The sequence below is a fragment of the Mustela nivalis genome, assembly GCF_964662115.1.
Source record: "Mustela nivalis genome assembly, chromosome: 14".
NCBI classification, from domain to species: Eukaryota; Metazoa; Chordata; class Mammalia; order Carnivora; family Mustelidae; genus Mustela; species Mustela nivalis.
Genome location: NC_139033.1, coordinates 38752712 through 38778296, shown reverse-complemented (window position 1 = coordinate 38778296; position 25585 = coordinate 38752712). Strand labels below are relative to the sequence as shown.

Here is a 25585-nt window from a genome sequence, read left to right as displayed (position 1 = left end):
CCCATTTGTTTTGACACCCACTCATCAGTCACATCTGGATTGTGGAAGGACTGACTGGGGAGGAGCCAGACGCACTATCTCAATGAGCCTCCGTGAGCAACTCTGAGCAGCGCAGCTGCCTCCCGGACTCCGGAGGTCAGCCACGGATGGTCAGCCTTGGGAGGTCTTTAAGGAAAACTCCCAGAGTACAGAGGGGCCAACAGAGAACCTAGAGAAACTCCGGTGTTTATGACAAGATTAATCTAACAACTAGAGATGCAGATTGTCATAAGGCCCCAAATTTCAGCCGAAGAATGCTAGAGTTTAATTTGCAAGGAAACATACCTATAATTACCTCCTTCCTCCTGCAATTAAAGCTTTTCTGACCTTTAGCCTGAGCTATAACCGTTGTCCTATCAATACACCTTATGAGATTTGAAGAATGCTTTAATGCCTCCGGTACCCTGCAGTACCACATCTAATACAAGCATTACTAACATTTACTTGTATATGTATGAAGTACTTAAATTACCAGTGCTAAAATATGAACAATGAAAGGAAGCTTTTTACAGAAGAATGTCAGCTATAAATGGAGATGGACTGATGGAGTTTAAAAAAAAAAATCACTAGTTCAAAAGCTGCTAGTAAAGGCAAGCATCATCAGTGTATGCTAAGACCATCAGGTCAAAGACTGTTGAGGAAATGGGAGATTTGCCCAGTGCTAATGTATCAACACAAAGATCGTTTACTGATGGCAAAAAGGGAAAGGTTTCTTTACAATAGAAAGATGTGAGGGTCTCCACTCTCACCAAGTGATTCAAGTTAGCATCATCAATAGCAACATAACTTGACATCACATCCCATATGAAGGACACCGCATCATCTATGAAATACTCAGGCCAAAAATGTGCAACATCCACATAAAGAAACCTTTCAACTTAATTTAACAAATTAAACAGCACCACAAAGAAATAATCTGACAATTCGAGATGCAAGAATATTTTTCAAGACAACTGGCCTGATTTCTTTAAAGTAAATATCGTTTTTTTTTTAAATTATAGGAATTGTTCTAGCTTAAAAGAAATCATAAAGAGATAATAGAAACCAAATACCATGCATAAATGCAATGACAAAGGGGGTAAAAAAGCTATTGAGGACATTTTCATAGGGGGACAACTTAAGGAATCAGAATACAAATAGGGTATTAGATTAGGAAGCTATTGTTATTTTCTTTAGGGGTGATAACAGTATTTCACCTCAGTGTCTAAGTGTTTATAATTTTAAAAGACACATGCTGAAAAATCTAGGGGTGAAATCTTATTAGGTCTACCACTTAAAAATGGTTCACTGAAAAATGTGTATATGTAGTTATACACGTGAAGCAAATATAACAAATATTAACAACTGTTTAATCTAAGTGGTGAGTATATGGCACTTCACTTTATTATTTTTTCAACTTTTCTGAATATTGGAAAATATATACTACACAAGATTTCTAAAAAATTTTTTAATTAAACAAAGGGAGATTAATTGTCTCTGCTGATATCCAGAAAGCTGCTAGTGGGGGCGTTGAAGGGAAAGCAGGCAAGAGCTTCCCTTTGTTTTTCTTCTTAGTACCTAACAGATCACTAGAGGGCCAATAAATACCTATTTACCAATACGAGGAAAGAATGGCTCCATTGTCCCCTTTGGTGAGCACGGGGTGGCTGCCCGGTGAGAGCTTCACCCACAGCAATGCCCCCAAACCAACAAGCTGCTGCCTGAAAAACTCCTTGGGGCAGAATCTCAATGGCAGATACTGGGCAAACTAAGGGCCCTGTATGATTTGAAGTTGTCACGATTTTAAATACTCTGCCCACTGTCTTCCCTGGCACACTCAGAAAGCATGGAACTCGATTCTGACCTTTGGTTCCAATGACGCGCCCCCGTAGAAACACAGAACATGTGACTCCCTCGTTGTTTCCTTTCTGAACATTCAGGCCTGGAACAGTGAGACCACCTCCAGGCTGGCGGTCAGCGCCCTGAGGGTGAGGGAGGAGTGACTCTCCACCGTAGGACCTCTGTGTCCTTCCAGGGCGCGCACAACACAGTAGAAGGGCGGTCCTCCAAAGGACTTTCTTTGAGAGGACGTGATTTTCTCGTTTTTGTAGGTATGAAAACTGCTCAACCTATGGTTCCCATACATCGCCACTTTCCGACTTCCCTCTCTCAAAATTATCCCTAAATGTGATGCGGGGGAAACAGATATTAGGGTACCACAATCTTCACCCTGCTAGGCACGGAGTACACAGAGCAAGATAAAGCCGATGAGGTCCCTGCCTCATAGGACTCTACAGAATCTTGGTGGAAACCAACATTCAATGAGCGCAAGTAAGGGCAAACTCAAGAGTACAATGAAGACGCTCTAAGTGCTAAGGCAGGATGCAGACACAGTACGTGGATGGGAGAAGGTCCTGGGAAGAATGCACTGGGCCAGACTGATCCACTGTCCACCATAAACAAAGTATAATGCCAAATTAAGAAAAAAAAAAAAAAGGCAACATTTAGTTCTGTTTCTACAAGACCTACGTAGCCATTTTCTTAAGAAGGGACAAAGGATTGCATGCCTTCTCTGCTTATATCCTTTCCATTTTGACTTCTCATAAGGTAAAGTTAAAGGAGCCCAAAGTTTAAGAATGAAGTCATTTGTAATTCTTTTTGTTTCAAAAATAAAAATAATTAAGAGAAGAAATGAATTCTTCAGTATGCCATTCATTTCAGCACCAACTATAATGTTTTATTTCAATGAACCCAAAACAACAAGGCTTATGAGCAAATCCAATTTCATATAGAGAAGACGCATTTTCTATACAGTTTCAAAGTTTTTGGAATTTAACGGAAGTATCGGAGAGTAAGCCTAATTCTTAAATCCCGTCAGTTTTAAGATCTCAACATCAAATAATTTTATCGGCATAGTCCTATTTGATTACTTGCTGAGAAACAGAAAGAATGTGGATGAGGTTAAAACCTTGGACTTCACTAGAAAAAAACAAGATATGGGCTGGGACATTCAGTTGCAGAATTTTGTGTAAAGACTTCAAGGCATCTCCCTGATTTTCAGTAAATCACGAATTTTCACTGCCTCTTCAATGAAATACATATGCATTATAATAACCAAATTAAGGCAAGAAGTCTAAAAGCTTTTTTCAAGGTCAGTGGCAATACCAGCTTTTGGACACGTCTTTAAAATAGAGTATATTCCTATAGACCATTATAGGAAATGATCAAACCTAGCTGCACAGTACAATCACCTGGGGAACTGTCAGAAAAGCTAAGGCCCGACTCATAAGATTCTAATTTAATTGGTCTCAGATAGGGCCCAGGTTTCCATATAGAGTACTCCCCTCATACACACACACCCCACACACACCTTGCCCAGGAGATACTAATAATGAAACCACTACTTTAGACCTAGGCTCTATCCCAAAAAAAAGAAAAGACAAACAATTCCTGATAATCAATCCTGAACTTCCATTTAAGGGGAAAACTTCTGCCTTAATAACAATCAGTTGTGTTGACATCATCATCTCATTCAAAAACAGAAGATCTCGGCAAGATAAAAAAGTTTGCAATCGCCAAACGTCCTCTTCAAAGCAGCAAAAGAGGTCAAAAGCAAATGACTTTTTTTTTTCTTTTGTCATCTGCAGTGATGCCCATTAGGTATTAGCTATTGGTTATCATATTAAGGTTGGATGATCTTGCAAAAAAACTTTATTTCCGCTCATTTTCATTTCTGTCAGACTTTCCATTATAAATTTTATTTTCTCTGCCAGTAAAAGTAGTATGAGGTTGCAATTTGGCAAGAACATTTTAAGCCTGGGTGTGATTTCCGTACCCCAATTTGATTTAAATTAGTTTTGTCATATTTAGTGAGAACTTAAAAAAAAAAAAAAAAGTCCATTTGGCTGCTTTGCTTTGTCTATTGGTTCCTTTCCTATACAGTTTCAAAAGTCTGAAAAAGTTACCATGTTTATTTCTGATAATTTTACGTGGAAATGCATTAATGAATTCATATTATCCCTTTACTATTTATAATGAAAACAACTTAATAAAGAACCTGCCAGCTTTTGTATTTTGGCTAAAATATCTGCTTTTTAAAAAGCCACGTGTCTATTACTATTATTGCTAAATCCTCAAGAGAAACATAATGGAGATCTAGACATATATGTAAAATACATATATCTTTTAACCTGACGCATTTTTAAAATAACATACATTTCAGAATAATAATTGATTTCTCCAGGAGAGCATTTTGCTACCTGTTGCTTACCACCACTTTTTCTGCACACCAAACAAAAGGCTACTGGGACCTGAATAAGCACCTTCCCATGTCACAGGGCTCATCCCTCTAAGTCCACAGGATACATTGTTATAATACGATAAAGCTGCTTTTGGAGCTCCTCGGGGCATATCATCTAAAGGATTTCCACGCAGCATCTCTAGAATGTAGTAAACAGGAGAAACAAAAGCGTCCTCTCCAGGAGAGCCACTCACCTTGCCACCCAGTGGGGAATCATTTCAGCTGTGATCTGCTACTTAGACTTGAAGCCCAAGATACCCGAGACTTTGCCTTTCTTTTTGGTTTGCATAGCTGGTGTTGGAGACAGGGATATTCAAAAAGCAATTCGGCACAAGACAGATATGCACTGGAAGACACACTATGGTCTGCTCTCGTCTCAAATTTCACGGAAAGCAGAAATTCATAAATACGGGCACTTTTCCTCTCCAGCTCCTATTTTCTCAGTCAGGGAATTTCCGAAATTTTGCTCTTTTATTTATCCTTAAGGGATCACACTGTTTACGGATACCGCTGAGACCATGCTAAGCACAGAGATAGTTCTTGCAACACTCACGACCATGAAGCAGAAATAAGAAAGAGAGAAATTCTCCACACTCCACGGCTACATTATGAAGACTTTTTAAGAAAAGCATATGCAGTCATACTCCGATAGAAAGCAGAATTTTCCTGGACACGAATGTCTCAGAAGGAGCCTTCCGAGGCCCAGAAATTCAGCCATCACACACCAGTCCATCCACCTCTCCTCCACCCTCTGCCCCTTCCACTTCTCACCTTGTGTTTGCCAAAAAAATAACTTCAGTTTCACCCGAGGGAAGTATTTCCCACAAAGCGAGGGAGGGTCTGCGTCCCCGCACATACACAGACAGACTCACGCGGTCTGGATGATGCTTTAACAAGTTAAGGGGCCTCGCGCTTACTCAGCAGAGGAAATCTTTGTGTCTGTGAGGAATCACGCCAATTCCTATTAGTAAGAAAGGAGACAGGGGGCGAGGAAGCCTATTCTCTCGTTGACCAGAAAAAGAGGCCCAGCAAAAACAGAGACCTCTTGCCATGACCATCTGCAAAAAGGAAGGATGTTGTCAACTTTCTTCTCCCCAAAACTCTAATGACCTCTGCCTTGACCCTCAGAAACCAGATACACAGGAACCGGCCCTTCTGCAGGAATTGGGAGCTTTACACTAGCGACTCGGCACTGAGAGGCTTGTCGCCCGAGCTATCTGCCCCGAACATTTGCACTCACATTCCAAAGATGTTTCCGTTGTGCTGGAATGGCTGTGAATTTCTTTCCTGCGGAATTCTTTCCAAACAAACTGCTAGGAACTGTACTGTGCAGCCCGTGTGGCAGGAGCTCTAACCCAAGCACCGCTTCCCCTCATTGCAACCAAGCTTTCAGATGCTGAATAGGACGGAAGGGGTGGCTGGGTCAGAGGAGGCAATTTTAAAAATGCAAATATATCCGGGGGGGGGGGGATAAAATAAAATAAACCTCCACCAGAATTCCACCTCTAGTGACATCTGACTGATACATAAAGGTAACATCCTTCGCAGCCTCTGTTTAATTGCTACAACTGCCTGCTCACATTTTCCAGGATATATTAAACAGGTTGTTTCAAAAATTCAAAACCGATCCCCCCCATGCCCCCCCCCCAGACCATTAAAGAAGATGGGAGAGTGAGCAGGTTCGAGAGCAAGCCTTCCCTTTCTAGCTTAAGAAGAATGTACATTCGGTTTGGGTGAGGAATGAAACAGTAGAAAGCTCTGAATATGAGACAGGATTACTAAATTCTAGCAAGAGTTCTCCCAAGTAAGACACCGATGCACTTACAAAAAGAGAAAGTCTAAATCCTAAGCAAAATAAAGGATTTTAAATGTACGATTAATATCGATACTGAAGTTAAAAAGAAAGCATCTATCAAAACTCAATTGTCGTAAAACAAAGCTTATACTTTTGGCTAGGGGTAGTATTTTTAGAACTGGGCTTTCTCTGGAGAGGGCAAAGTATGCAAATGCAGAGTGCACAGAGACACAAACACACACATGCTATACCTTTGTATTACACTGGCATTTTATTATTTAATTAAAGTACTCTTATTTTTCTAGCTCACGCATGCTTCCCTTGAGACGGCTTTGCTGTTAGCCTGCTGGCCTTGACTTCCAGCCAAAAACAATTCAGAAACAAAAAGGGACAACAAATCATATTTTCACAGACATTTTTATCCCTCAATACAACCCTGTTTTCACACAACATCATCCAGCCCCTATGAAAACTATAATTTAGGGCAATAACCACCCGAACCTAGGGTCTGACACATGGCTGCACGAAGAAATTCTTAAGTTCTTAATTGCAAATAAACTCTTTTGATAGAATCACTTTAAACGGCATTGCTAGTTTGCAAACAGTGCCACTGGTACGAGCTGATGGATTAAAAAAGAAAAACAAGCCAGTGAAGGCAGTTGCGATACGGCAGGGATCTAGAGAACAAGAGGTTTATTACTCCCAAGCTCTGTGCTATTTCATTACTTTTTAAAAGACAGAGGCGTCGGCAGACTTTCCGTGCATCTTAGTGCCACGCTCGAAAATGCATCACCTAATTTACAAAACAAACTGATTTACCAGGTTCATTCTCTCAACTCTTCCCCAAGCAAGAGTCTCACTTACCTGATGGCAACCCTGTAAGGTTGATTCTCTCCCATAAGATGAGTATGAGCCCCTTTCTGTTTTACCTGCCAAGAGAAACAACAAAAAAAGTGTAAATTATGTTTTTCCTTAAAAAAAAAAAAATCTCCAGGTAACAGACATCCACTTCTCTTCCCCGATGTTTACATACGTAAAGTAGGCACTACTGGCAATGTATGCAAGCAAGAGAGGGAATAACACTTCCTCTCTCTGGCTATGATAAACTGGAAAAAAAATATCCTTCATTCCTATTCTTAGCCAAACTGCTCCACACTTCCAAAAACTGTCATTCCAATGGCCTCCACTTTCTCTAACAAACAAATTGTCAGCCCTTATTTTCACTTTCTTTCTCTCGCAAAATTTAAACAATTTCATTTTTATTTACACAGCAGGCAAATTATCTATGTAATGACCCTAGTCTAGTAATTCCCATTGATTATATTGACACTTAATGGTGAGGCCAAAGCTAATCAATCAAGGCTCTCCAGATGGTGAAAATAGCAAAGAAACTACTCAAAATTCTGAGACTCTCTCTCTCCCTCTCTCTTTTTTTAAACTCCCTTTCCCAGGGGTACACCCCATCATGATCAACACGATGATGGTGGAATTTACATTGGGGAAAGGGAGCTTTTGCAAAATCGTCTCCTCTGAACCCAAGTTCAGATTCTACCAACTGACCCAGTAGAACCAGGAATAATGGACTGTCCATGTGTTGTGCCAACTCTAACAACTCAGTTTTTATCTGTAGGTGTCTCTACATGGACGTATGGAGCCTCAGGTGCTATTTGGACACATCTAAGGATAAAATCAAGGCTGTTCGTTTGTTTTTTTTTTTTTTTTAGAAGTATGTTTAGCTTTAATAATCTGCAAGGGAGACAATGAAGCCACATTACGAGAGATCTAAGCAGCAGACTTTAGTGACATGTGAAGAGTTGTCCCGGAAAAATCGATCCATATTAGGACATCAAAAAGGACTAGTGGCATGACCAAGTACCCAGAAGAAAAACCCCATCTCACCCCACCCAAGATGAAGGGATACTTCTCTCTTCAAGACTAGAGCTGAGGGGGACATAGTACTTTACCCACAACTCTACTATTCTTTCCAATGGGAAGATTCAGAATTAGTATTTTGAGAGACGGAATTGAAGTCCTTCTAGAGTTTATGACCCCCAAGTTTTCCTCCCTCCATGCCAGTTAAAATAAATGTTAAAAGTAACGGCAGTCATTTTTTATCTTTTGGTTCAACGACAATGCTATTAGAGTCTACCTTCCTGACACCACACAAAGAACGGATCTTTAATAAATCTTCTATCTTGTCAAAAGTGTAACTGGTACTGAAGTCACTATGTACATAAAATGGAAGGGGATTTTCAAAGAAAGCCAATCCTGAATCTTAAAATTAACCCCCTCTCTCTCGGTATTAGCTTTTCTACTGGCCTCAGTGAATCTTGGGTTTAGGAAAACACTCCCTCGGCCCCCCCATTTCTGGTCTAGTGTTCAGGGCAAAGTAGAAAATCAATGCCCATATCAGTTTCAATTCCAATGAAACAGGATGCCATCTCATAGACTGTCAGTCTTGAAAGATCTAAGAGGATAACTTTCATTGTATGAGGATTTTACATTAAACCGAAGACACATTCACCCGTTGCAGAAGCATAAATGGTCATGTACACATATTTACTTTTTGTTCTAAGTCAAACGTAGGCTACTTATACCCTTTAACTCCCCTTTATAAATATTACTAACAGAAAAAGCTCGGCCATTATGAGCTATCAAGTGATGTCTGTCCTTCCTTAAGTTCTTGTGTCTAAAAAGCTTCAATAACAACAACTACATAGTTCTCTTTGACATCACATTCACTTGTTTAACTGCCAGAAAATCAGGTAGAGAGGTAGGCAGACAGATACATAGAAAGATAGAGGGATAAAGCAGAATTTACTCTGACTTCCTAGGAAATCGAACATCTAGTGTCTTGTTAGGGTAATTTCCAAAAATTGGATTGCAAAATACAGTAAGAAGGAAGAAGGGTTATCCTTTTTTTTTTTTTTTTTTTTTGCCCCCCTCTAGAAGGAATTACTGAAGCTATCCCCTATAGTGTCTCACCACCTGGCATTATTCCCCAACCCGACTCCAGCACATAGACCTGGAGAGATGAATTTTCCTACCAGGATTTGTCTCAATTCATATATACAAGTTGGGGCTATTCCTTCCATTATTTTAAAGCCGGAAGGTCAGTGCACATAGTAAGGGAGAGAGAGAGAGAGAGAATATGAATGAAAATAAATGAGAGAGAAAGGAGAGAAATCAAGAGAGGGGGAGTGGAATGAAATGAGCAAGGGGGTAGGGAGGAAAGGAGAGAAGAGAGTCTGAATTCGCGCTGCCCACGGTCCCCAAAGTGCTCTTGGCTACAGAGACACGGCACCCTCTACTATCATATCAGATACAGACTGCTTAATCTTAATTTTGCTTGTTAAAAAATATTTATCCAGATACAAAAATAAACCCACTGCAAATTACAAGTTGTCAGGGTTAAAAATCTACTCCTGTTTGTGTGGGGGAGGATAAGAGACCAGCATAGACATGAATCATTCTCAGTAATTTGAGTGTTTCCATGACATCAATGGGCACCCGTCCAGGACTCTGTCGAAGTCTGCGAGGTACCAAAGAGGCAGCGCAGCCAGCAGGAGGCTGGGAGGTGCACTTTTTTTTTTAATTAATTTATTTATTTATTATTATTATTTTTTTTAGGATTATGCTCCTTGAAAAGATTTCATCTATAGCAACCACTTTTACCATCAAATAGATTGCTCCAGAGATCCTGAACGAACACATTTCATTCTGAGAGTGTAAGCCTTTAACTTTATTACATCTTTTTGTTTCCAAATTCAACTATAAATCTGCCCTCAGAGCCCAAACCCCTGTTTGGGAGCAAAACAATCAGGGACTGGGGATAAACCCAAGCACCTTCTCAAACATATGAGATCTATTCCCATCATTTGCTAATGACAAACAGCAGCCATTTTACAATGACATCTCAGTTTCTAAAATACATACACACAAACAGAGATTTTATATATATATGTATGTATCTTTGTGTAAACTGCCCATTAAAAATTAGCTATGGTTTTGATGTTGATTTTCTGCTTAAAATTCACTGCAACATTTGTTTCAGATAATAAAATGTTCAAGAGCGCTGATAACATGTTTGAGGAGGATTCTTAAGTGACTATCTGTGCTCATGAACACAAAAGCCCCTCCATGCCTGCATTTACTCTATGTCAGGCGTGGGTTTTTGTCACTTAGACCAACGGGCTGGCGCGGACAGCTTCCTTCCTCCCTTCTCCGTTCTTCGACACCCACCTCCCCCCAATCCCCACAACCACAACAGAGCTTTGAAAGAGCGAAAGACCCTATTTTCCCAATATTTAAAAGAGATAGCAGCGACGAACAAACCCGGCGCGTTCACTGCGGAATTTTCGAGACGACCCTCCAGTACTAGAATGCGACAGCCGCTGCGGATATTTTTTGGCACAAAGACAATGGTGGCAGTGCCAAGCCCCATGGCTAAAACTACTCAAAAGAGGCATAAGGGTAGCATTAATCGCTCAAGTCTTTTACTGCATGGAGTACTGTTGTCCATATTTTAGAAACTAAAAGTACCCGTTAGTAACATTTGTTGTATGCCCATAAAGGGGTGGGGGGCAGGGGGGGCTTCTGAAATATATACCAGAAACCAATCTTGTCAGGCATTTGATTCATTTTTATACCTAAAAGGACCAAATGTTAAATTTTGCTGCTGGTGATGATTTGCCTTGCATGAAGCGAATGATATGACCTAATGGAGCACACTGAAGGCTGAATGAAAGCTATAGAGACGAATTCATATAAACTAAGTCGACATATTGGCTAAACAACTTTCTTCTGCAAAAATGATGTATACAAGGAACATGTAATACTATGTCACAATTTTTTAAATTAAGCAAGAAAAACGCTGTAAATGAGCAGACACAACATCCGTCAATCAATCCTTCTGGAGACAAAGGAGATCAACACGCAGCCCCTTCTCCGGAACAAGTCAGCATCTACAGTGAGCAAACAATCCAGAAAGTCAACACGTGTTTTGACCAAACTGAACCCACCAGCTGCTAAAACCTATATTTAAATTTGACTATTAAAAATGGCTATAATTGATAATCAATAAAGGATTTCCTTGCCTCTTCTGTTGCCCTTGAAAAACTAATCTGAGCAGAAAATATAAGCTGCTTCCAATTTTTTTTAGATTCTTCTTGATCTATTTGGTAATCCTCTATCTTGCTGCCCTGGAAAGGTTAAGGGGGAAAAATGTTTTTTTTGTTTGTTTGTTTGGGTGCAGTACTGTTAACACAGGTCTATATAATTCCAAATTTAGTACTTTTATATTCTTCTGTCATTTTCTATTTGCCTTCTAATTTTTTCTTTCAGTATATCCTTGGTATCCTATTGTAAGAGAATGCCCAGGGAACTGAATAAGAATGAAAATATTTCTCGAAGAAAAAAATGACCTCATAAACCTATTCATTCACAGGAATACATCCAAGAAGTGTCAGTTCTGGTCGATGACTACACCTGAACAGTTCTAATCCACATGGAAACAGACAAGAACAACTTATTGATACTATGATTTCTGCAGATAAGCTGTGACATAGAAGACCCCGTTGGTGGTTGACCAGTAGGGTGATAACAAGGTCATGTTTGGGTCTCTAACCTTTCATTCTTAAAAGGTCACTTTTAAAATTATATATAAATGGTAGGCATCTCACCCACCACTGAAAAAGATGCACCTGTACCAGGGGAACATATCATCCCATGAAAAGCCTTAATGAAAAATTATCTGATGTTTCAGGACAAACCAAGCAAGGCTGCTTCACTGTTAATCCCCATTCTGGGAACTGAAGAATGAGCCTTTTGTTCCCTGGCATCAGACTCGGGAACTCATCATAACCATGTTCAGATCAGAATAAATCTCTGTCCCTGTCCCCATCCCCAACCTATCCCTGGTTACCCTATTAATTAGTATTGTGATGATGATGATGATGATGATTTTGCATACTGAAAAGACTATCATTAAACAATGACTGAAATTTTGGGTGGTTCTGAAAATATACATGAGGTTACTATTTAGAATCCTTTCATCTTTTCCATGCTCACTTTTCCCTCCTTTGCCCAAGTAAGAACAGCTGAGTCCTGGCCATGTATTGTTGCGCAGTATGCAAAGGCCTTATGTAGACTGATTTATTCAATCTGCACAACAACCCTAGGAGGCAGGTAATATAAACACCCATTTTGTAGATGAGCAAACTGAGATACAGAAAATTGCCCAAGGTTACACAGGCAGTAAGTGACTTAACTAGGATTCAAACCCTGGCACTTGGATTCCAAAGGTTATGGTCCTAGCACTACTCTGTGCTGTTGGTATTTAAACTCTTTTTAAAAAAAAAAAAAACCTATAAATAAGCAAGAAGCCCAATACAGAAGACTCAAATCCCAGAGCTCAAAACACTCATGAATTTGATATGAAATTAATGAAAGTGTCTTATAGGTGGTAATAATTTACATTTACATGGTGCTTTATCCCTAAAAGGTCTCTTGGTACTTTAGAGTTGTGCAAATGATGTACACCACACCTGTAACGTCGTACAATAAGCTGCAACCTTCTCCACGTTAACTTGAAGCCACTAATCCACGAACATGGCAGCAGCCTGAATCTCTACACATTCCCCATGTGAAGAGTATGACTTCGTCTTAAGATACACAGAGAAGAGTGGAAGGAAAAAATACCATTATAATCTAGGACAGGGCAGCGTCGCTCATGAGGGTCTCTCTGAAATAATAAGCCCACAGCAGGCTCCCCAAAACAAAAGGAAGGCCGATTTCAAGGGCCTAGGAAATGTTACACCCCATCTACATCCCTCCCCCAGAAATGTACATTACATTTTAACATGTTAAAGCCTCTGACAAGTCCTTCACTGAAGACATTTAATTTAGCTTAACACTATCTTTCTTAAACTTATGTGACTACACCTAACTGCCCCATATCTTTTTGTCTCTTAATACAAGTCATGAGGAACTTTGGGAGCTACTATTACTTAAAAACAATAACAACAACCAAAAAACCCAAACAAACAAACAAACAAACAAAACCCTTACCACTAAGAATGTATTAGGTCAATAAATGTTTGTCATTTACTATGAAATAAATAATGTAAACCTAAAAATTGTATGTTATTTTAACTAAGTTGATCCAAAATCATTGTTCACTATTGGTGATGTTTCCATGCAGATACACCTTTGTTATTCGGACTAGCTGGTCCACTTTGCCCCAGATCCCTGTTTGGTGGTGAGAGGCCGAGACTGCATTTGCAAGAAGTCAGAAGTTGATCTTCTTCCGATCTCCACAATTTAAAGAGCACTGGTTCTCTACTACAGAGTCTTTTTGTACCAGGACGACTCGATCTTCAATCCATCGGCATTCAAAAATCCAAACTTAATAAATTTTATGCTAAAAGAAGAATTACAACTCAATTCCAGCAGATAAACTAGTCATTCCACAGCCTAGAAAAAATTTCTTCCTTCCCCTCTTCCTAAATTGAGACCAGAAAGACAAGGGGTGGGGGGAGGTGAGTAGGCGCATAATTTGTAGCAAAGGATATTGGGAAGTAGGGAGCTAGCCATCTCCCCAGAAAAGACTAGCATCGGTCTTCTTTTTCACTGATGTGCTTAAGCCATAAAAATAGAATACTCAGTAATGATCTATAGCTCTGATCCTGGAAAATTATGAGTCTTGGCTGCATTTCGTCACTGATTCACCTCATCTCGTCTAGACACTGTGCTGCCTTCAAAACAGTGGGTGGACTAAGATTCCAGATATGATGACTGCCTTGAGGCACCACCAAAGCTCTCCCCTTTGGGGTCCTGTCTAGGTGCAGAATCTATATTGAATTTTCTTTAAAGCACTTACATCTGCAAAGCACTGTAGGTATGCGAAGGAATTTAACTTACATATTTAAGACAACACACCCTAAGAACTCCTTCGGTGGGCACTTTAAGCTCTATTTTTTAATAGATAAAGTCACTAAAATGAAGAAAGGACAACCAACTTCCATAAGTAGAAGAGGTTATACAGGTATCAAGAGATGAAGCTAGAACATAAACTTCCAACTCCAGCACAAAAGCTCCTTTAGACAACATGCCACTTCTTTTTGGAGTGTTGTAGATGTAATGTCCGCACCTCCTCTGTTAACAAAGATTATTCCACCTGTCTTCTTCTCATTGTGCACCACAACCCCTCCCTTCACATCCTTTTAATTCTGATTGTAAGGCAAAAAGGACTGGATAAAAAGGCTAGAGATGATAAGCATTTTGAGTGACTGTCTCTCGTATACCAGAAAGCACTTTCTAAACGCAAAATAAAAAAGTACGGCCTTAGATTATGGGACATGCCCCAGACAACAGCCAAAACAGTCCCCTCACTCGGTGTCATGCTCAGGAGAAGTGCACACATTATCAAATTAAAGCACACGAGTTTTATGCTTTATTTTCCACATGCAGGAAAATCTTTCATTGAAAATAACGCTAATTCCACAGAGTGTGCAATTAATCAACATAATCACGGGGATAAGTTAGCTGTTTGGGGAGGTGTGTCAAATAACTCTTTAAGGCCACTAAAGTGCCACTTCAGCCACCAGAGTAATGATTTTCTGAATCAGCAATTTGTACAAGGGTCCCCTGGAGACCTGAAGAACTAAGGGCAACCCCGAAATCACTCAACTTACTTCTAATGAGTAACTTACCACTGGCTTTATGTGAATAAGATCTTAATAGTTCTGCCGACCCTGTTTTACATTGTTAGCACAGTTTGTGTGTGATGACTGGCTCTAAGAGAACCACAGCAATTACGGACTTAGGTGCCCTCTGAGGAAACAACATAAATATTTGAAAGCTTACTTTTGTTATTTGAAGAAACATAATAGTTTTTATACAAAAATAAAGAAAGGTCACTCTTGCAATATACGCTAAAGGCATCAAAGCAAGCAGAGAGAAATATTTTCACTAGTCGTACGAAGAAAGGAAGACACAGGATGGGCGTGGAGAAAAGCAATCCCCCCAAATTCTGTTCTATGGCTAAGACACCTTGCTGGTCATGAGACCTATTAGGGAAAGGGTTCTTTCTTACAACAGAATCTGGGTTTCTTTACTCCATGGAATTTGCATTCAGTAGAGTAGGATCTGGTCTTCTAATTCTAGTCTATTCTATTCTATTTTTGTTTTATTTAAAAGATTTTATTTATTTGATAGAGAGAGCGAGTGCCCACAAGCAAGGGGAGCAGTAAAGGGAGAAGCAGGCTCCCCGCTGAGCAGGAAGCCTGATGTGGGGCTTGATCCCAGGACCCTGGGATCATGACCTGAGGCGAAGGCAGACATTTAACTGACTGAGCAACCCAGGTGCCCCTAATTTTTTTTTTTTTTTTTAAATAAAATTCTACTGGTTAGTCCAACAAGCCAGGAGTAACAGTAACCAATTTTAGTGGCAGCCTCTAAGGTTACATCAGATGGAACTCCAATAAACCTGGTGGCCTGGTGGATAGCAACAACAAAAAAATAGGTTACTACCCAATCCGGTCCATTTAACTGCATTTTTACAAACAAAAAATGATTGATTTCCGAGGCCCTTTCTGACAGTTGTAGTTCAGAAATCTTTTTCTGGCAGCATACTTGGCCTGTAAATGTGTTCCTCTCCACTAATGAAGACTGGTTGTTTCAAAGAAATTAGTCTCCCATTACCAAGTATTTTCATCCCTCTCGTAAATGACGGAATTCCAAGATATGAGAGTCCCAGGGGAGAAAGGTCCCTCGTCTTCTATCAGATCCACTAGGATCAGATCCCACTGCTCTGAAAGTATCCTTTTCCTCATTCTATCCCAAGCCAGAAATCACCTTTACATTCCAAGGTCAACCTCTAGTGAACATAGTTTGTTAAAAGGGCCCTTTCACCCATTGATCTACGCTTCCATGCCCTACTGAAGGCAGTCCACACACAGGGAGAGAATGTGGTCCTTTGATCCCTCTGGAGGAGATCTGTGACATTTCTGGTCAGAGGCTGTAGAAAGATCATATGAATAAAAACTCTGCTGAGGCGCCTGGGTGGCTCAGTCATTAAGCATCTGCCTTCGGCTCAGGTTATGATCCCAGGGTCCTGGGATCTAGCCTGCATTGGGCTCCCTGCTCAGCAGAAAACCTCACCCTCTCCTGAGGCTTGTTTTCCATTACTATCTATCTCTGGGTCAAATAAAAAAAGAAAATCTTAAAAAAAAAAAAAAAAAAAGACTCTACAGCCTGGCTAATTTTTTTTTTTAAGTTTACCAGCAAAATTTAAGAAAATCTAGAGCTACATTTTACCATTCAAATCACTTTTGGCAATAAATTATTTGCTGTCCATTAAGCTGATGTTCTAACAGAGTCTTACTAATATTAAACACAAAAAATAACACTGACCAGACTCTGAGTAAGCCACAGTGACACAGCAAACAGAGGAAAAGGTTTAGTATTATGTTTGTTATTGCATCTATAAAGGAAAATCACATATTTCAGCATCATGGCATATAGGCAATGGCCTGAGTTTTCAAGCCAAGTTTACAACTAGCAAAAATAGGGATGCTCAGTGGGCTAAGCCTCTGCCTTCGGCTCAGGTCATGATCTCAGGGTCCTGGGATCGAGCCCCGAATCGGGCTCTCTGCTCAGCAGGGAGCTTGCTTCCCTTTCTCTCTCTCTCTCTCTCTCTGCCTACTTGTGATCTCTTTCTCTCTGTCAAATAAATAAATAAAATCTAAAAAAAAAAAAACTAACAAAAATATAATAAGTATCATGTCTCAAAGAAACCACAAGGACATTTGATGTGATACTCAAGACTGAACCAGAGTAAGCTGGATGGGAGTCTCATGAAGACTTTAACTATAGCTTAGACATATGTAGAATATATACAACCATTATACTTACATATATACACATACACATAAGAAACATTTAAAATGTTTAAGTTCTTTTTATTTAAGTAATCCCTACACCCAATGTGGGGCTTGAACTCTCAGCCCCGAGATCCAAAGTTGCACACTCTTCTGACTGAGCCAGCCAGATGCCCTCATTTTAAACCCCAGACAGAAGATAATGCTAGTATCATTCATTTATATACGGAAGACAACAGATTCTCTGGCCTTAGAACTGAATTACAATTGGTCTCTATTCCCTAAACATCCATCACTGAGAAGCTGGGGGGAAATAGCCTAAAATACAAAATACATTTCAGAGCATCCATAGAGCAGACAAAGAATGGGAATACTGATGATGGTTGATCCTGATCAACTTTAAGAGATCAGGTCCACAACAACCAAAGAGGAAAGCAAACAGGACTAAACTCCTCAGAGTCCAACTGCCTTGTGACAAGAATCACCGCTAAAGGAAGATGATGGTTCACAGATAAAATTCCACGAGCTGCTGAGTCCCACACTGTGGTGTTTAAGGAAAGCCTCCCAATGACTGAGTACATAAGCATGACTACATCAAGAGAGGAAGGCAGGGGGTGCACAGGAAGGAAGGGCGAGGCCATGGGAAGGATGGTCAAAAAAGAAGAAGGGAGGAAGGTCAAGGGAGTAGTCAAAACACTGACCTCATCCAACCAAATAGGCAAGAAAATAATGTACATTACAAGGAGCAGAGAGCAATTTTCAGTCCAGAAACTTGCAAAAATGATCACCTGGACAGTTGTAAAAGAGGTCCAAAAAACATGAACTATGGAAATAAATATTTGTTGGGGCCTCTGTGTACCCCGTGTTGGCGGCTGGTACATCCCCAGTGGACATTGTTCCCAAGAGGTAAGGATTTAGATGGCTGAAATGCAAGGGAGCAAACCCAACAATGTGTATGGGTAAGGGGTGAAGGGGTGTACCTAAAAGCACAGAGGAGGAGACTGCTGAATGAACCTCATTGGGTAACAGGTGGCAACAGGAGAGTGTGTGTTTGAGATTCCGTGCAAGACGCTATTATAACTTAGGGGCAACTTGAGACTGGTTAGAAGGCATTTCAGAGTTATTAGACATTGTTAAATAAATCAGAGACACTTATATCATTTATTCAAAACAAATTTTAAGGTAACTTAAATTGGAAAGGTACCTAAATTTTAAGGTACCTAAAATTGGAAAGATGGGAAACTGGGAAAAACTTAGATGACATTTCCTTTCTTCCCTAACTCTAAACTCTTCGATCATTCACTAGTTTAGGGAGCTGGCTGGGGATATTTAGAAGTCATTTGCTTACAAGTCAAAGAAATTTACAAGGTAAGACAAAAGAACTGCAAAAATCTAAACTGTGCTTAGGTAACAATTAGCAGATTGACTCAGTCGAGTCATTCATTTCAAGCTGTGTAGAAATCACTAACACATATAGTTATTATGAAGAATTTGAGGAAACCTTGTTAATAAAAGAACTGTTGCTATTTTAAAGACCCGTCCATCCCCCAGAGCCCTGGTCTTCACTGTCAGAACCCTAGGGTACCCTCCCTCCAAGCAATGGTGGAGAGGCCAGAATGTCCCCTCTGTGATTGCCCTTGTCCTGTGACCTGGGGACCTGGGGACAAAGGGACCATGGACGATTTGCTCCTTTAACATCTCACACTCTACAAACAATAACCAAAAGAGGCAAAAGCAAACAAAAAGAAGTTCCACTAAAACTACGCAGGGAGTGGGGTGGGAGTGGGGGGGGGGGTGGCGCACAGTTTCATTTGGTCTGCAGAGAAGCCAAGAACACCTTGGTAAAATATTGCGATGGACAGTCATTTTCCTTCACAAGACAAATGAAAACTCTTGACACGATCAGGGAGTTTTCTCCTAGGGATTATCTGCCACATCTATTACCTACAAAGAGTCATATGGCAAAGTCTCAATAATTTATCTTTTTGAAGTCCATTCCTAATTTAGTCCCAATAAAAATTCTTCTTAAGTGTAATCAGACCAGGGGGAACTATGAAAGCAACGAAAACACAATCAATGGTAATATGAAATCAACCACTTAAAAATTCAAGACTCGACATGTTGTTTGAACTATCAGGAGTCTACTTAGCAAAATCAAACAAACAAACAACTCCCCCCGAAAATTTATTTTCAAACAGAAACAAATTAGCTGTCATTCTCAGTATTAGCCTACAACTTTATAATCACTACAAATATATGATTATTTTTATAAAAATGCAAAGACAAAACACACCCAAAAAACCCAACCGTGAAAAGGAAAACAAATGAAGCCCTCACAAGGGTTGGTTCCAATCTGAGCAGCCAGCAGAGGGCGCACATGCGCCAACAAGAGCTGGCTGTGGCCAGGCACCACCCAAACTCACTTCAGACAAAGTCTGACCAAAATTTGAATTGGGGGGTGGAGGGGAGTGGCGGGAAATCACCCTATCGGTGGCATTAATGAAACAAGCATGCTCACTTTAGGATCAGTGTGAAATATACAATTACACTTTATTATTAAATACTGACTTTAACAGATTTCTTAGCCGCTTCATGGGAAGTTGTCCATTAAAAAAATATATGATTCTTTGTATGGAAGTGTGGTTTCATCAGTTTTCAAGGTCACTGCAGTTTTTTATAGTTCTATTATTAAGAATTATCTATAATACACGAATTTGTGGCATAACATATATTAAATTTCTAAAACACAAACACTTGGTGAGTATATTAAATTAACTTTTGTAAATAGAGTCTCGTTTAATATATTTTCATGTGTCATATATAAATCTAATGAATTTTTGTAACTCTGGAGCAATCAAATATGTATCACTTTATGGTTAAATGAGATACATGAGTTACTTATTTTTTCACTTGCTTGCGCTTGATTATTTGGGTTTCTGTATTATAGTATTTGGGGTTACAGGGGCACCTGGGTAGCTCAGTCGGTTAAGCATCTGCCTTTGGCTCAGGTCATGATCCCAGGGTCCTGGGATAGAGCCCCACATCGGGCTCCCTGCTCACAGGGGAGCCTGCTTCTTTCTCTCCCCTTGCCACTCTCCCTGCTTGTGCTTTCTCGTTTGCTTTCTCACTCTCAAATAAATAAGATCTTTTAAAAATATATAATATTTGGGATTACAGTAGATCGTATCAAAAAAACACCTAGCAGCTATGTATAAACACGTACGTATAGAAAGGGCACTGTTTATCCTTTTAAGGAAGTTCTCCTATAAATGCAAAAACCACAAACTCCTCCTAAAGCTTTCTAAGCTTGTGATTTCAGAAATAATATCACGACTTGAAAAAAAAGGAACTACCTCATAAAAGCACCAAATTAAAATTGACATCAAATACTATATTTTTTTACATTTACATATACAAATTAAATAATCCATAGAACGTTCGGTGTCTAATTTCGAATAGATTGGAATAAACGAAAGGTGTGCATTTAAGTTTCAAGATGGAAAGCTTGGTAGGATAATTAACAGTCACTTGTCCATCCACCGAAATGATCATTTCAACCTCACATCTCCTCACCAAACAGAAACAATGAAGCCATGTAACATCTCCATAAGGTGATTTTTTTTTCCCTTATGCATTCTTGGTAGATTTGAGAGTTGAACTTAATTTACAGCATCTACAAACCAGGTGGTTTAGGTTACATGTAGGTCACGATAAATAATACTTATCCTTCGGCTGATGTGGCTACACCATTTCTGCATAAGTTAAAATGACGACGTTTTATTATTCCTAAGCACTCAATTCTGAAATGTTTGCACAATCTGTTAAGTCCAGGCAAATTTAAACGATTCTGACATGCAGCCTGCTAAGGCCAGTGACGGGGATAATGCCTCTTTACGTGGGTAAAATTTTGTGACATGGAGGTCACTCTCTTAAGGGGAATCAACTGTGTGTCTCCTCTTTGCATTTCCACCACAATCCTTCATCCTGCAGCCTGGAGCTGAGAGCGAGATGCAAGAAAGGAGCCGAGTGCTCAAAGCAAAAATCTGCTTCCAGGACAATCCATTATATCTGACAAGTTAAATGTTCCATGGTAGGCCATATGGCACGAGAGCAAGCCCAAGGATGGGAGAGGGGGACTCAGCAAATGCATCACAATTAAGGAGTTTGGCTACAGACTTTACTTTGAATTACTTTTTTTTATTATTATTAAATTTCAAATGCTGTTCCCCCTCAATTTTCAACGGAATCCCTTTTATGAGATAATTTCTAAAGTTGCTCCACAATTTCTTTTCCGTCTTGTGACTGTGGGTACTGAAATCTAAAGGCTAAGATACACATGGCCCTTTTTATCAAACGGAGTTTCAAAGGGGAGGACCTGTGGCCTCGTTTTAAAAATTTGAAGACAAATAATAAGAAGACTCTATCTGTTCACCAGACAGGAATACGTAAATGAAATTGGTCATTCGATTGGGACATTTGAGTGAAACTGATAGAACATTAAAGTAATTCGGTTTCCATTCTTAAGTCTAAAAAAATCTTAAAAGCCATACAGTCATAAATAGCATGTCCCTGTTTCTGCCACAGTTTGCTTAATATTTATGAAATTAACAAATTCATTGAAGACTTCCTCAGTTGCATTTAGCCCTTAGCAGGCCACCAGAAAGGACCTCTGCATACGCCTGCTAATACCATGTCTCAGACACAAGTCTGATAAGCTCTTTAAGACACTCCTTAAAACCAGGTGGTCCATGGCAATAAATACTGGTTGTTGGAAACAACATCACGTAAATAAATATCTGGGCTGTGATCAAGGTGTGCATGTATTCCATGACAGGAGAGGAAATGAAATGACCATAACAGCATCATCCCACCACGGATACCACCATTCATTATGTCATTCTTCTAAATAAAGAAAACAAATGTTTTTATTTCTCCTGCAGAATTCTCAAGAAGAGAACTGGACATACACTAAAAACTGAAAATGCTTTCTAGAGAAGTGTCCAAATGCAGCTGGTCTAGTGTCTATCAGTAAGCTTACACCCTCAGTTCCTGGGGAAGACACATTCTTAAGGAAATTTTCATATAATTTGATATAGATACACGTATGTACGCATACACATATGCAAATTATAATGGGTAGGTACTTCTCAACAAAAGCGATTATGGTTCAAGTATTCACACTGGTTTGCAAACATGAAATTCATGACGATTGAGAGGAATATATATATGCATCTTTCTGAAAGAGAAGATGCTAAGACTTATTTCCCTAAACTATTTTCACTCTCCATTTCTCCAGAGGGTCACTATTTCCCTCCAACGTACCCGCCTCTACCTTAATTAAGAATAACATTATTTCAAAGAGCATATCCAGATACTTTATAAAAATGGGTTATTTTTCTTCACATGTCAAATTAGTAACACATTTTCTGGTGGTCCCAAAGTTAATACTTGTGAATGATCTAATATAATCTCATATTTGCATCTCTCTTATTTTTTAACATGGGACAGTTCACTGAGTTATGAAGATGACAGGTGGGTTATGAATTGGTGGTTTGCATTAAAAATCAATTGTTATGGCTCTTTGTTTTTATCAAGTGATTTGACATAAGCTTCATCATAATCCTGTTAGGTGAGTTTCATAACTATTATCATTAATACTTTCATTCAACAGATAAGGAAAAAAGGAGATTCAGAGAGGTTATGTATCTGCCTTAGAGCACACAGCTCTGTAATAGAGCCACATCTGCCCAAGTCTATTTCTGACGCCAGCATTTTATCGCCATGCCATACCATATACTTCATGAAGTAGGCGTATTAAAAAGATTTAAGCAAGTGTTATTTAGGAATGCAAGAATATATTATACATTTTTATTTCATATTGAAGAAAGTAGCCAAATAGCCTGGTATTACAAAAATGCCCAGTTTAAAAAAGTACCAGGATCCTATGCCTGGGTTTTCTAGGAGGACAGATCACATACTCAACATGCAATTTCACAGGGATACACTCACACACAGACACACACTCGCAAGATGGAACCATGCGCACTTTAGCACCAACAGGGTACACTGGGCCACTGTGTACTGTAGATCCTCTTTCTGTGTATCCAGATCCACATTTTTATTACTAATTAAAATGTCCAGATGGTAAAATAACACCTGATCTAAGGGGCTTTTAAGTACAGTAATTGTCAACGCTCAACTCCTACATTGTTAACAAATTGAAAAAATTGGCCTGGACTGAGTTTTACATGTACTGTTTCCAAACCAAAAGTGAAATGCAGTTAAAACTTCAATAATTTGAACAGAAAAATGCCCACAGGAAACTCTTTACCCAGAAAAAAAAAAAAAAAAAGGAGAAAAGATCTGCCATTCAAATCATGACTATTGAGAGAAAGTCTGCAAACTCCAACAGAATCGAACATCATATCATAGCAATTCAGTTTGTGTTTTATAGGGGAAAAATACACAATTGGGGGGAAAAATGAGGTTAGAGCTAGCTGTTCAATAGCCATTCAATCCTATCATTTCATAAGGCCTTTCTCTGCACCTTTTGTGTTCTGGGTTTCTAAATAAAAACCAATTAATTTTTAAATGTATTTGTGTCTCTTTCTTTTTTCTTGTTTTGTTTTTATTTTTGTTTTTGTTTTGTTTTGTTTTGCATTTCTATGCCACATACAGGTACAGACCTTAATCATAATGCCAAAACATTTATTATCTCATCTGCTGTTTAAAACTACAAATTCTGGGATGACCCCTGAAATTCAGGTTAGGCCTTCCTTCATGAATAATATACTTGAGTAAATGACAAATGCTTTTAAAAATGTTTTAGCAAGTTACTTCCTAATCCTAAAAGGATTCTACTTCTTCTTCTTTTTTTTTTTTTTTCTCAAGCAAACATTTTTGCAAATATTTAGGCTGCTTTGATACGCAAATGTTCTCCCAAACATTTCCCCCAGCCAGCCAGCCACTGAAATCTCTCCACAGACCCCAACCAATGGGAAAGTTTGCAAGGGAAATAGGAGAAACAACTGGAGAAGAACACTGCCAGGAACCCTGGCTTCCCTGGCCACAAACAAATGTTGATTTTGTTTCAATACCTGAAACGAGACCTTGGGATGTGTTAGTGAAACTCCTCTAAAATGCCCAGCCATGGGGCTGTAATTCCCCTTGACTGAAGCAACAGTTTCTGGGGAGGGTAAAACTGATCGCCCACAGGTTTCCTATTTCAGAGTTCAATAACTCCAGTAAATGTGGCTTGCTGCTGGACAGTGAAAATCTCATCACTTTTTAAAAGAAAATGCCCACAGGAATTAACATGTGAGAAACAGGAAACAAAAAACAAAACAAAACAAAACAAAGCAACAAATAATAGCATAGCCAGAGTCTCACATCTTAACAGGTATAATAGGAGTACTTTCAAAAATGTTCTCCCAAGGGAATAAGCCAGGGGAGAAGAGGTCCCTAGAGCCATCCTTACTATATAAATAACTCAAGAAATCACTCGTGCAAATGAAGGATTTCTAGAAATAAAAGCGAGAGGATAGCATTCCAAAATAACTTGCAAATATAGGATCAATACAATGATTATGAGTGACAACAAACTCTAAGACTCCTTTTCCCTTTTATACTCTGCTTCAAAAACATCCCCAAAATCGGGTTTGGGAAATAATGGGATTCTCCAATAACAGGTTAACAAATCATTTCACACCATGTCTCCAGTTTATTCAGTAACATAAGCCACCAGAGGCTGGCTACACAGAAAACAAAACCAAATTTCAGGATTCTGGTAGCTAGCACCACACTAGGCGTTCCTTCGGAAGGTGTGAGTTGGTGTACTTTGTGAATTTGGTGGGAGAAGAAAAGTTAACAGTGAGTTTACCAAAGCCAGTGGAATGTTGAGCTTATAAAATTACAATGATCTGCTTTCTCAGCCACGAACCTGATAATCTACACTTGTTCCTTCAATTCTGCTATCATTTCCTCATTTACACATATTAGAAGTGGTCAAAGATTTCATCAGATGTGGTTTTGACAACAGCAGCAAAGTGCCTAAAGCCACAGATTTTTAATTGAGCCCAAAATACAGATTTTAGGGGAAAAAGAACCAATCACAGCGGGAAGGGCTTTAAAAGCTGGTGGGGGGGGGGGGGAGGAAACATTATCTTGAATAGTTACTCTGCACTTAGTTGCACTATGTGAGAAGAAAAGAAAAGGGCTCTATAAAATGTCAGAATTAACTGATCGTTTCAGATTGCTTACAGGTGAAATTCTACCATCTGGATGGGCAGTTTGCCCGCATAAAATAGAAGTAAACTATAAGGAAAAAAAAAAAAAGTAAATCCTTCTTCTGCCTCCTATTTTAACACAATAGATTTTAAGGGAAAGAGGACAGAGCCACCATAATCTCCAGACATTAACACACACACACACACACACACACACACACACACACGTACAAACTGAGAAAACAAAAGTTGGAATAAAGCAAGAGACAAATAAAATTCTGTTTCTTGGAACTCTGAGATGTAATGAGGAATAAAAACATAGTCATTCTTAATCGCATAACAGGGGAAAAAATTTACTTTCAAGTCC

At 39.3% G+C, this 25585-nt stretch overlaps 1 protein-coding gene across 26 annotated transcripts in view; it reads right to left on the bottom strand.

Annotated features, from left to right (window-relative positions):
• TCF4 (transcription factor 4) overlaps positions 1-25585 on the bottom strand; it is a 351743-nt gene that overhangs the window by 167986 nt on the left and 158172 nt on the right. For 23 of the 26 annotated variants that reach the window (XM_082699639.1, XM_082699615.1, XM_082699616.1 and 20 more), the window contains one exon: positions 6978-7042. In XM_082699639.1, the coding sequence (XP_082555765.1) occupies positions 6978-7042 (65 nt within the window). Of the gene's footprint in view, positions 1-5089; positions 5212-5558; positions 5580-6977; positions 7043-25585 lie in introns of those variants that run through there. The other 3 variants (XM_082699631.1, XM_082699630.1, XM_082699632.1) reach the window with 3 other exon arrangements.